We start from the raw sequence: 11714 nt of genomic DNA, 5'->3' as shown, positions 1-11714 counted from the left end.
TCAAGTTTCAAGGTGATGTTTGCTAAAACTGTGTATGCGCTGTGGGTGGAAAGGAACCTGAGAGTTTTTGAGAAAAGGTTTAGGAATGTTCGGTAGGTGGCTTATATTTCAAAGGTTCGAGCACCTACTGGAGTAAAACAAATGCTCCAGAGTTATGTTTTCTGATTATGTTGGTGCAGCTATTATATAGGTCTTCCACTTATTGGTTTTTTTGTTTAAGATACAAGGTCATGTTAGGTTTTGTTATGGTCTTGTAAGGTTGCTCTAGTGATTAATGGAATCATTTAGTTACCCCCAAAAAGAAAATACTATGTTTATAAAAAAGATACAATTAATATTTAGAGAAGTTTATTATTTCTTCTATGATCATGACATTAGTTGAATAGAGGATCTAAATACAAATAGGCCCAAGGAGCCGAAATGATTTCAAGAGTAAAGCCAATTGAAGTGGAAATTTATGATTTTATTTAAATCATGTTTGAGAAATGACTTCTGCATTTATTGTTGAAGATTTATAAAGTTTTGAAATGAATTTGACACTCGGTTTTTAAGTTCAAAAGTTGAAATTGCAATTTGATATAAAGTATTATATTTTAATATCACATGATATTTGCATTGATTTCCTAAGAAAGTCTTGTCCTAGCTTTAAGTGAAAGAGAATCAATGATACTTATTGATTACTGTAACGGTATTGTACTCAATCATCTTTTGGCCTCTTCTATTTTTCATATTTGAGATTAGTTGTGGCACATCACGCGACCAGTGCTAGGGTGGAGCTCTTCCTAAGACATATATCGAGGCACCACTTTTATTTTATGTTAGCTAGTATGTTCTTCTTCTCTTCTATATTGGGAATTGTCCGAAGAATTTAATTCTATTTCGTTGTATAGAGGCTCAGTAAATAGTTGTGTTGGGTTGCACTAATGGGTTTGTGCATGGCATACATGGAAAGATAGTTATTTTATTTTTGATTTAATTGTTCTTATGAAATGATTCATGTATGATTTTTGAAGTTTTAAATGTTTCATGATTGATTTGAAAATTTATAAAAATTTTGGATGGTTTCCCAAGTTAGTTTGGTTTCCATGCATATGATCGGGAAACATCATACGAGTTTGATTAGCTCGTATCGAGTAGTGCATCAGGTTCCCATCACTTGGCTCTGTGACGTGACATAACAACATTCTAACAACAACAACCTATTGAAATATTCATGAATTCTATAAATCAAATGCCTAAATAATTATTCAATACACCTATAAATGTAAGAGGAAAAATAATACCGTATAAGTCAAATTAATAAACATCGTACACCAGGATATCACATAAGTTTTAATGACTAAATATGTTAAATGAAACCTAACAAATATAAAAAAGAATTGTATCTATTTTTTTATGAAATGCATTTTTTGTTTTCATATAACAAGTATCTCTCCCTCCCAATTTATGTGTCACCATTTGACTTGGCACGAAATTTAAGAAAGAAAGAAAGATTTTTGAATTTGTAGTCCAAAACAAGCTTTAAGTATTTGTGTGGTTATAAATCTTCTCTTAAAGATAAATAATTTTAAATATAGAAATGTGACCTTTTTTTGTGATAAACTAAAAGATAAAATGTGCCACATAAATTGAGACAGAAAGAGTGTGTATATATATATATATATATATATATATATTTGAATGGTGTTGTGGATGAATTAGTGCAAGCACTAAATAAGGATGTGACTGATAATAAGTAGTCAAATATTTTAAGAGTCTGCATCAATTTTTTTTTTTTTTTTAATATTTCGCGAGCCATCTATTCATGAACTTCTGTTTGTAAAATACAATTTAACTGTATAACTATACCTGTGCAACCAAACAATAGTCTTATAGTTACACTATAATTAAGTTATGACAAATAAATACATCATCGTAATTACTATACAATGTAATTACTAACCCAGTAATTACACCGATTCGAATTACCATGCGACTTTCCAAACAAACAACAACAACATAACCAGTATAATTTCACATGTGGAATATGAAGAGGGTAGAGAGGCTTTTTCCGATCAACCCTCGACTCAAAAGAAAGAATTTCCAAACAGACCTTAATCTAATTTAATTCATGTTTTTTTTTTTTTATTGGTTAAGTCAATCCATCCTTTTTATTATTTTTTCTCTCTTCTCATTTCATTTATCCTATTTTACCAAAATAGGCCTCTTATTACTGTATAGTTCTCTATAGGCTCGTTACGACTTACACTCTACTACTCTCCCTCTTTGGATCTTGCAGATCTGACTAGTATACACCCAATACTTTATACTTGTCAACCCACACCCAATTTTTACCTTTCAAGATTCACTTTTGATCCAACATTTTCTGTATTCGATCTGGTAAGTATCATATGCTAATTCTTTAATTTCTCTTTTATGTCTGATGATTTTTTTTTTGAGTCATCTTGTATCTATGTTTTGCTTATTGAGTTGACATCAAAATTTAATTTTTTTTTGTCATAGTTGTGTTATTTGCTGGATTTATCTATATGGGTCATTTAGTTTTTGTGTTTTGCTTATTGGGTTAATATCAAGATTTAGGAGTTTGATGGTTTAGGTCTAAATGTCTTGTTTCTATGCTATTTTGATCGATTTTTTTCGTCCTAGTTGTGTTATTTGCTTGATTTATCTATCCGGGTCGTGTTGTAACTGTGATTTGCTTAGTGGGTTGATATCAAGCTTTAGGAATTTGATTGTTTAGGGCTATTTTGAATGTTGCACTTGGTTGAATGTTGAGTTGTTTAAGTAGAGGACTAGGGATCGATTCACAATACAATTTGGATGCGATCGTACCAGCACTAACGCACCAGATCCCATCAGAACTCCGAATCAACCTAGACGACTAGAGGACTTGAAAGGAAATGTTATAAGTTTAGGAATTTGATAATTTAGGGCTCAATGTCTCATTCAGTTATGTGTTTAACTGATTTTCGTCCCAGTTGTGTTATTTGCTTGATTTATCTATCCGGGTCGTGTTGTATCTATGATTTGCTTATTGGGTTGATATCAAGCTTTAGGAATTTGATGGTTTAGGGCTATTTTGAATGTTGCACTTAGTTGAATGTTGAGTTATTTACCTAGAGGACTAGGGATCGATTCGCAATACATTTGGATGCGATCATACCAGCACTAACGCACTGGATCCCATCAGAACTCCGAATCAACTAGGCGACTAGAGGACTTGAATGTTGACACTAAAAATTTGTCCTTGAATCTAATTGTTGAAATGGTACTTGAAAGGAAATGTTATAAGTTTAGGAATTTGATAATTTAGGGCTCAATGTCTCGTTCAGTTATGTGTTTAACTGATTTTCGTCCTAGTTGTGTTATTTGCTTGATTTATCTATCCGGGTCGTGTTGTATCTATGTTTTGCTTATTGGGTATATATCAAGCTTTACGAATTTGATGGTTTAAGGCTATTTTGAATGTTGTACTTGGTTGAATGTTGAGTTATTTACCTAGAGGACTAGGGATCGATTCGCAATACATTTGGATGCGATCATACCAGCACTAACGCACTGGATCCCATCAGAACTCCGAATCAACTAGGCGACTAGAGGACTTGAATGTTGACACAAAAATTTTGTCCTTGAATCTAATTGTTGAAATGGTACTTGAAAGGAAATGTTATAAGTTTAGGAATTTGATAATGTAGGGCTCAATGTCTCGTTCGGTTATGTGTTTAACTGATTTTCATCCTAGTTGTGTTATTTGCTTGATTTATCTATATGGTCGTGTTGTATCATGTTTTTTTGCTTATTGGGTATATATCAAGCTTTAGGAATTTGATGGTTTAAGGCTACTTTGAATGTTGTACTTGGTTGAATGTTGAGTTATTTAACTAGAGGACTAGGGATCGATTCACAATACAATTTGGATGCGATCATACCAGCACTAACGCACCGGTCCCATCAGAACTCTTAATCAACCTAGGCGACTACAGGACTTGAATGTTAACACTAAAAATTTGTCCTTGAATCTAATTGTTGAAATGGTATGTTGTTATAAGTTAGGAATTTAATAATTTAGGGCTCAATGTCTCGTTCAGGTATGTGTTTAACTGATTTTCGTCTTAGTTGTGTTAGTTGCTCGATTTCTCTATATGGGGTCATCTTGTATGGCTCCGGGCTCAACCTCCCTACCTTCAGTTATGTGTTCAGCAGTCTTTCGTCCTAAACCCCACATTGTGGGATTCCACTGGGTATGTTGTTGTTGGGTAATCTTGTATATTTGCTTTGATTATTGGGTTAATATCAAACTTTAGGAATTTGATGGCTTAGGGCTCAATGTCTCATTCAATTATGTGTTCAACTGATTTTCGTCCTAGTTGTGTCATTTGCTCGATTTATCTTTTTGGGTCATCTTGTATATGTGCTTTGAGTATTGGGTTAATATCAAACTTTAGGAATTTGATGGCTTAGGGGCTCAATGTCTCGTTCAATTATGCTATCTTGATCAACAATTGATTGTTGTGGTCTTTGCTCGATTTCTCTATCTGGGTCATCTTGTATCTGCTATTTTCTTATTGGGTTGACATCAAACTTTAGGATCTTGATGGTTTAGGTTTAGATGTCTCGTTTTTATGCTATTTTGATCATTTTTTTCGTCCTAGTTGTGTTCTTTGCTTGATTTCTCTATCTGGGTCAGCTTGTATCTGTGCTTTGCTTATTGGGTTGACATCAAACTTTAGGAATTTAATGGTTGAGGGGTAAATGTCTCGTTCAGTTATGCTATTTTGATCAATTTCTCTTCTGTGTGCATCTGATTGTCGTCCTAGTTGTGTTATTTGCTCGATTTATCTTTCTGGGTCATCTTGTATCTGTGATTTACTTATTGGGTTGACATCCAGCTTTCAATTTTCGTCATTGTTGTGTTCTCCGCTCGAGTTTCTTTATCTGGGTCATCTTGTATCTGTGCTTTGCTTATTGGGTTGACGTTGAAGTTTAGGAATTTGTTGGTTTAGGTTGTGTTCAGTTATGCTATTTCGATGAATTTATGGATCTAAATTAGGTGGTTGAATCAGAAGAGTAGTGTGTTTTTTCATGATCTTTTCAACTTGCATGTAGTAATTCGTGAACCATTTCTATCTTTGTTTGAGGGTAATTCTTTTATTCAGTATCACATTATTGTTGTGTTTTCCACTCCAATAATGTAATTTAGTATTGATCAGGCTCATAATAAAATTGAATCTGGTATTAGGGTGTCAGTTCTTCGATCGTTGAAGAATCAAACGAGCATTGTTAAGAGTTTAATTATCTTGCATTTCATTCGTGCTTTTTCTCACGGTCTTTCAGAGAGTTTTGTGATTTTTGTTCTCCTTGTAAAATAGATGCATCCACAGATTTGATGTAGGATTCGCTGTAGTAATTTAACTGGCTCAACAGAAGAAAAACTAGGACTCCGTTTCTTGATCCTTATGACTTTATTCCTTCTTTTGTGACTAAAGATATTGTCAGGTCGAAATTTATGAATAGACACATTAATTTCAGGTAAGGTAGCTAGAATAAAATGGAGAAGTCCTGCTCACTGCTGGTACATTTTGACAAGGGTTCACCAGCTCTTGCCAATGAGATCAAAGAAGCACTTGAAGGAAATGATGTCCCCGCCAAGATTGATGCTATGAAGAACGCCATAATGCTTTTATTGAATGGAGAAACCCTTCCTCAGCTCTTTATTACTATTATTAGATATGTCTTGCCTTCCGAGGATCACACAATTCAAAAGCTGCTGCTTTTGTATTTGGAGATCATTGAGAAGACAGATTCTAAGGGGCGTGTGCTGCCTGAGATGATCCTAATCTGCCAGAACTTGAGGAATAATTTGCAGCATCCCAATGAGTACCTTCGTGGAGCTACTTTGAGATTTCTTTGCAGGCTGAATGAGGTTGATATAATTGAACCCCTAATTCCATCCATTATGAACAACTTAGAGCACCGACATCCATATGTGAGGAGGAACGCAATTCTTGCTGTGATGTCTGTTTACAAGCTCCCACATGGTGAGCAGCTCCTGATAGACGCACCAGAGAAGATTGAGAATCTCCTAACCACTGAGCAGGATCTATCAGCTAAGAGGAATGCGTTTCTGATGCTCTTCCAATGTGCTCAGGAGCGTGCTATCAATTACCTCTTCACTCATGTTGATAGAGTCTCTGAATGGGGCGAGCTACTTCAGATGGTTGTATTGGATTTGGTTCGAAAAGTTTGCAGGACAAACAAAGCGGAGAAAGGGAAGTATATCAAGATTATTATATCATTGCTGACTGCCCCTTCTGCTGCTGTTACATATGAATGTGCATCAACTCTTGTTTCTTTATCTTCTGCCCCAAGTGCTATAAGAGCTGCAGCCAACACCTACTGTCAACTTCTTCAATCTCAGAGTGACAACAATGTTAAGCTTATTGTGCTTGATCGACTGAATGAATTGAAATCTTCGCATAAAGATGTCATGGTTGATATGATAATGGATGTCCTTAGAGCACTTTCCAGCCCAAACCTTGATATCCGGAGAAAAACACTCGACATTGTGCTTGAACTAATCACTCCCAGGAATATCAATGAGGTTGTTCTCACACTGAAGAAAGAAGTTATGAAAACTCAAAGTGGTGAGCTTGAGAAAAATGGTGACTACCGCCAAATGCTCATCCAAGCCATTCATTCATGTGCCATAAAGTTTCCAGAAGTGGCAAGCACTGTGGTCCATCTATTGATGGACTTCTTGGGAGACAGCAACGTTGCTTCTGCAATGGATGTGGTCGTCTTTGTCCGGGAGATTATCGAAACAAACCCAAAATTGAGGGTTTCCATTGTGACAAGGCTACTAGACACTTTCTACCAAATTCGAGCAGCACGTGTTTGTTCCTGTGCCCTTTGGATCATTGGAGAGTATTGTCTATCTCTCTCTGAAGTTGAGAGTGGCATTGCAACTATCAAGCAGTGCCTTGGAGACCTACCATTTTACTCGGTTTCTGAGGAAAGTGAAGATACTGATTCTTCAAAAAAGACTCCTCAGCAAGCAAACTCCATTACTACTGTGTCATCTAGAAGACCAGCTGTACTTGCTGATGGGACATATGCTACTCAAAGTGCTGCATCTGAAACTGCTTTCTCTCCTCCAACTGTTGTTCAAGGATCTTTGACCACTGGAAACCTGAGATCTCTTCTTCTAACTGGTGATTTCTTCCTGGGAGCAGTTGTTGCTTGTACACTGACTAAACTCATTCTGAGGCTGGAGGAAGTTCAGCCATCAAAAATTGAAGTGAACAAAGCAACAACAAATGCATTACTGATCATGGTCTCAATGCTACAGCTAGGGCAGTCTTATGTTCTTCCTCAGCCAATGGACAATGATTCTCATGACAGAATAGCTCTTTGCATAAGATTGCTCTGTAATACGGGTGACGAGGTTAGGAAGATCTGGTTAAGCTCTTGCCGCGAGAGTTTTGTTAATATGCTTTCTGATAAACAACTACGAGAGAGTGAGGAGATCAAAGCAAAGGCACAAATTTCTCACTCCCAACCAGATGACCTAATTGATTTCTACCATTTGAAGAGTAGAAGGGTAAGAAACTTCTAGCTGAAACATTATATATTATGTGTTTGGAGTCCACGAGATGCTTTTTTCTAGTTTTGGCTTGTACTTCACTTGCTATCTTACTGAAAATGTTAATTATCAATGTAATTTCATTTTGTTTGTCTAACTTTCCTTTTAGTCTGTTTCAAAAAGAGTGTCACTTTCTATATTTAGTGACTCTCTACATGTGCTAACTAAATATATGTATTCTAGGGCATGAGCCAACTGGAGTTGGAAGATGAAGTTCAGGATGATTTGAAACGTGCCACTGGAGAATTTGTCAAGGACGAGAATGATGCGAATAAGCTAAGCCGGGTTCTGCAGCTTACAGGGTTTAGTGATCCTGTTTACGCTGAAGCATATGTGACAGTTCATCATTATGACATCGTCCTAGATGTCACTGTAATAAATCGAACCAAAGAGACACTTCAGAATTTATGTTTGGAACTGGCAACAATGGGTGATCTTAAGCTCGTTGAGCGTCCACAGAATTATACTTTAGCTCCTGAGTCAAGCAAGCAGATAAAAGCTAATATCAAGGTGTCTTCTACTGAGACCGGAGTAATTTTTGGTAATATTGTCTATGAGGCTTCAAATGTGCTCGAGCGGACTGTTGTTGTGCTCAATGATATCCATATTGACATCATGGATTATATCTCTCCTGCCGTGTGCAGTGATGCTGCTTTTAGAACTATGTGGGCTGAATTTGAGTGGGAAAACAAGGTAGAATGCCATTCTTTTATCACTCCCTCTGTTTTAATTTGTTTGTCTTACTTTTCCTTTTTGGTCTCTTTAAAAAAGAATGCCTCTTTATGTTACCTGTTTCAAAAAAAAAAAAAAAAGAATGCCTCTTTCCTAATTTGACAGCTCTTTAATTTCATCATCCTACTTGGCATGTTTAAGATCACAAGATTAAAGGGCACTTTGGTACATTGCACATGTCTTTAGTTCTAGACCACAAGATTCAAAAGTCTTCTTTGCTTTCTTAAACTCTGTGGCTAGTCAAATTAAGACAAACAAATTGAAATAGAGGAGTATTTCACACTCATTTCATGTTTTTTTTTTTTTTTTTTTTTTTTGGCTGCTGCTTATTTCTAAGCCTTTTGATGTCATAAAATATCCGTTCCTTTGAGTTAAGAGAAATTGAGACAAAATTCGTTCTCTTTTGTTTTGATGAATTAAATAAAATTCGTTCTCTTTTGTTTTGATGAATTAAATACCGTGATTTCTGGTGCCTTCAAAATTTGGGCTACGAGTGGGTTTACCAAAATTCTTTTAGGAAATTAGTAGTCTGAAGATGATAAATTTCTAGCCAATATGTTTCTTTAATGTTTTCTTGACTCTTGATCTTTTAATGGACTTGTTAGATGAAATAACTACTCCCCCGGTTTCAATTTATGTGACACTCTTTCCTTTTTTGTCAATCCCAAAAAGAATGATACCTTTCTATGTCTAGTAACAATTCAACTTTAAACTTCCCATTTTAACCTCAATGAAATGATTTATTAACTCACACATGTCTGTGACTTATTTTGGACCACAAGTTTTAAAAGTCTTCCTTTCATTCTTAAACTCCGTGCCCACTCAAACACCTTCACATAAATTGGGATACAGGGATTACATCATTTGATGCTATTGGACTCGTGTGGACTGTTCTGTGTCGTAATGTCAAAAATAATGTAGCAACTATCACATGAATTATTATGCACTGATGAATAGCTCAAGCTAATATTGTACATTGCAGGTTGCTGTCAACACTGTCATTCAAGATGAAAAAGAATTTCTTGACCATATTATCAAATCAACCAACATGAAATGCCTGACTGCACCGTAAGCTCTCTGGTTACTCGCTAAACTATGGAAATTGATGCTTGATTTTTAATTTGCATTTTCTTATCTCTGATTTGTTCTTATTGATATTAATACAATCAAGATTCTAGAGTATGGTGCGTGTGGCAATGCTGCAAATCGTTGGAACAAGTCAAAGCTTTTGACTTTCATAGAAAATTTATAACTTCATCATCTGCAGGAATCATATTTGTGCTAACCAAGAAATGAGATCTTTTTTTTTTTTTCAAATTGGATTTGCACTAGTAATCTTCTAATTGAGGGGAAATAGGTAGTTTCTTTTCTATCATCTCGAGATCAATTTCTTTATTGTAACATTTTTTCATCTATTCTTGTTGAACGTACTTTAATTGCACAAAATTAAGAAGATAGTCATATTGATATTTCAGGTTCACAATCACTTTAAGGCCTGTTTGGCCAAGTTTCCAAAATTTGCTATTTTGAAAAGTGCTTTTTGTCAGAAGTGCTTTTCGTAAAGGTACTTTGGAGAGTAGCAGTTTGTGCTTAGCTAATTAATTTGAAAAGCACTTTTGCCAATATTATAGCAGTACGTTGTGCTTGACCAATGTTCCAAAAGTACTTTTGGGGAAAATCACCTTTTTTAGCTTTTGAAAAACATCTTCTACTACTACTACTCAAAAGCACTTACTTTTTCCTGAAAAGCTCGGCCAAACGCCTCAATTTTCTAAATTAAACACTTTTTGAAAAAATAATCACTTTTGGCTTTGCAAAAGCTTGGCCAAATTTGTATCGAGATGTACTGATAAGTTGCTTGTAGGAGTTACCTGTTACTTGATTTATCAAGAGAAATACTCGTTTGCTGCTCAAGTCATTTAAGTCGTGTCTCCTTGTGATGCACGGCTGCTGATCACAGTGTTGTTGTTTCCTGTATTTGCTTTCATACATAATTCCAGATCTGCTCTGGAAGATGAATGCGGGTTCCTTGCTGCTAACCTGTATGCAAAGAGTGTGTTTGGAGAGGATGCTTTGGTGAATTTGAGCATTGAAAAGCAGCAATCAGATGGTAAGCTGAGCGGTTATATTAGGATAAGAAGCAAAACACAAGGAATTGCTCTTAGCTTGGGAGACAAGATAACACTCAAGCAGAAGGGAGGCAGTTGATCTTGTCAAGTTGATATTGCTCTCTCCTAGACAATGCTGGTATCCTTTTTCCCGTCTTTAAAGAGATTTCCGTTGATAATATAGGTGGGCTTTTTCCCCTGCAGTTTCTGGAAATCACAAAACAAGCACAAAATACCTAATATATTAGAAGTGTGTTTTAGATATTACTCCCAGTGGACATTAATCAGAATTGTTAATTGTATCAGTCTCAGTCGAAGTATTGGCTAACCTTTGTTGAACTAGTTTTTTTTACTAGGAAAACATCACATTATTGTTAATTATTCACAGAATTGGAGATCTTGTAAAAGCTGTCTAGAACATATTATCGCTCCGGTCCCAAATTAAGATATTATTGCTCCGGTCCCAAATTAAGTGTTGTTTAAGGTTTTAGCATGCCCGTTAAGAAAATAATTTAATAGCAATAATGATAAGGGCTATTTGACTAATTACCCTCTCTCTCTTCTCAAATTACCTTTTATTTGAGCAAGGCTAGATGTGGAAAATGAACAATTAACGGCTTAACGCCTTCTTGGTTTTCTAAACCAATACTTATTTTTTGAACCAAATTGGTTTGGCTAAAACGACGCTTATTTTGGACCGGATGATGTATTATTTAATAACAAAGTGCCATTTAAGGTTTCGACACTTATTTTGGATTGCTTCTTTGAGACCTCTCATAAGTTTTTCCTGTTTGCAGGTTATTATACATGAATCTGAGACTCCTTCACATCTCCCATTTGTAGCTTGGAGGAGTGCTGGGGTTATTGAGAAAACCTGTAGAAATTGTATTACTGCACTTATTTTTAGGTTCGGATACGAGAAATTCAGGCATTTTACTTTTTGAGGACTATCTTTCTTGTAGAGAAGTTGGAAGAGAGTGCTGCTTTATCTTTCTGTTGTAAGTTAAATGAATTTGGTCTTAAGTCACTCTTTTGCCTGTTACTTTCTGTAACCCCCTATTCTTAATTTCCATTGTTTGTAAACAAAGGTCAACTCAGTTTCCAGTGTCATATTATATATTGGAATTTTCGTTAATTTCTCCAGCAGACTATCCCTTCCTCTTGTTTTACTCCACGTTTGTACAAGCTCTGCTCGGGTTCCAAGGGTAATCTGTCACTTTTATTGGGATTTT

General features: G+C 35.5%; 1 protein-coding gene across 1 annotated transcript; it reads left to right on the top strand.

Moving 5' to 3' along the window:
- Positions 1–2213: 2213 nt before the first annotated feature.
- LOC132032817 (coatomer subunit beta-1-like) lies at positions 2214–11617 on the top strand. Its single transcript, XM_059422571.1, has 6 exons — positions 2214–2379; positions 5530–7600; positions 7826–8335; positions 9357–9442; positions 10375–10621; positions 11280–11617. Exons 2-5 carry the CDS (start codon positions 5549–5551, stop codon positions 10580–10582), a joined length of 2856 nt encoding a protein of 951 aa, XP_059278554.1. The 5' UTR covers positions 2214–2379; positions 5530–5548; the 3' UTR covers positions 10583–10621; positions 11280–11617.
- The last annotated feature ends 97 nt before the right edge of the window (positions 11618–11714 follow it).

This window comes from Lycium ferocissimum, chromosome 10 (assembly GCF_029784015.1).
Source record: "Lycium ferocissimum isolate CSIRO_LF1 chromosome 10, AGI_CSIRO_Lferr_CH_V1, whole genome shotgun sequence".
NCBI lineage: Eukaryota > Viridiplantae > Streptophyta > Magnoliopsida > Solanales > Solanaceae > Lycium > Lycium ferocissimum.
Note: the sequence above shows the minus strand (reverse complement) of the source record. Positions and strands in the feature narration are given on the sequence as shown.

What these genes read in the sequence shown, in the direction of transcription:
- LOC132032817 (XM_059422571.1), top strand. Translation starts at nt 5,549, where the DNA reads ATGGAGAAGTCCTGCTCACTGCTGGTACATTTTGACAAGGGTTCACCA. An exon ending in ACCATTTGAAGAGTAGAAGG is followed by an intron (nt 7,601 to 7,825) that starts GTAAGAAACTTC and finishes TATGTATTCTAG; the next exon opens with GGCATGAGCCAACTGGAGTT. An exon ending in ATGAAATGCCTGACTGCACC is followed by an intron (nt 9,443 to 10,374) that starts GTAAGCTCTCTG and finishes ACATAATTCCAG; the next exon opens with ATCTGCTCTGGAAGATGAAT.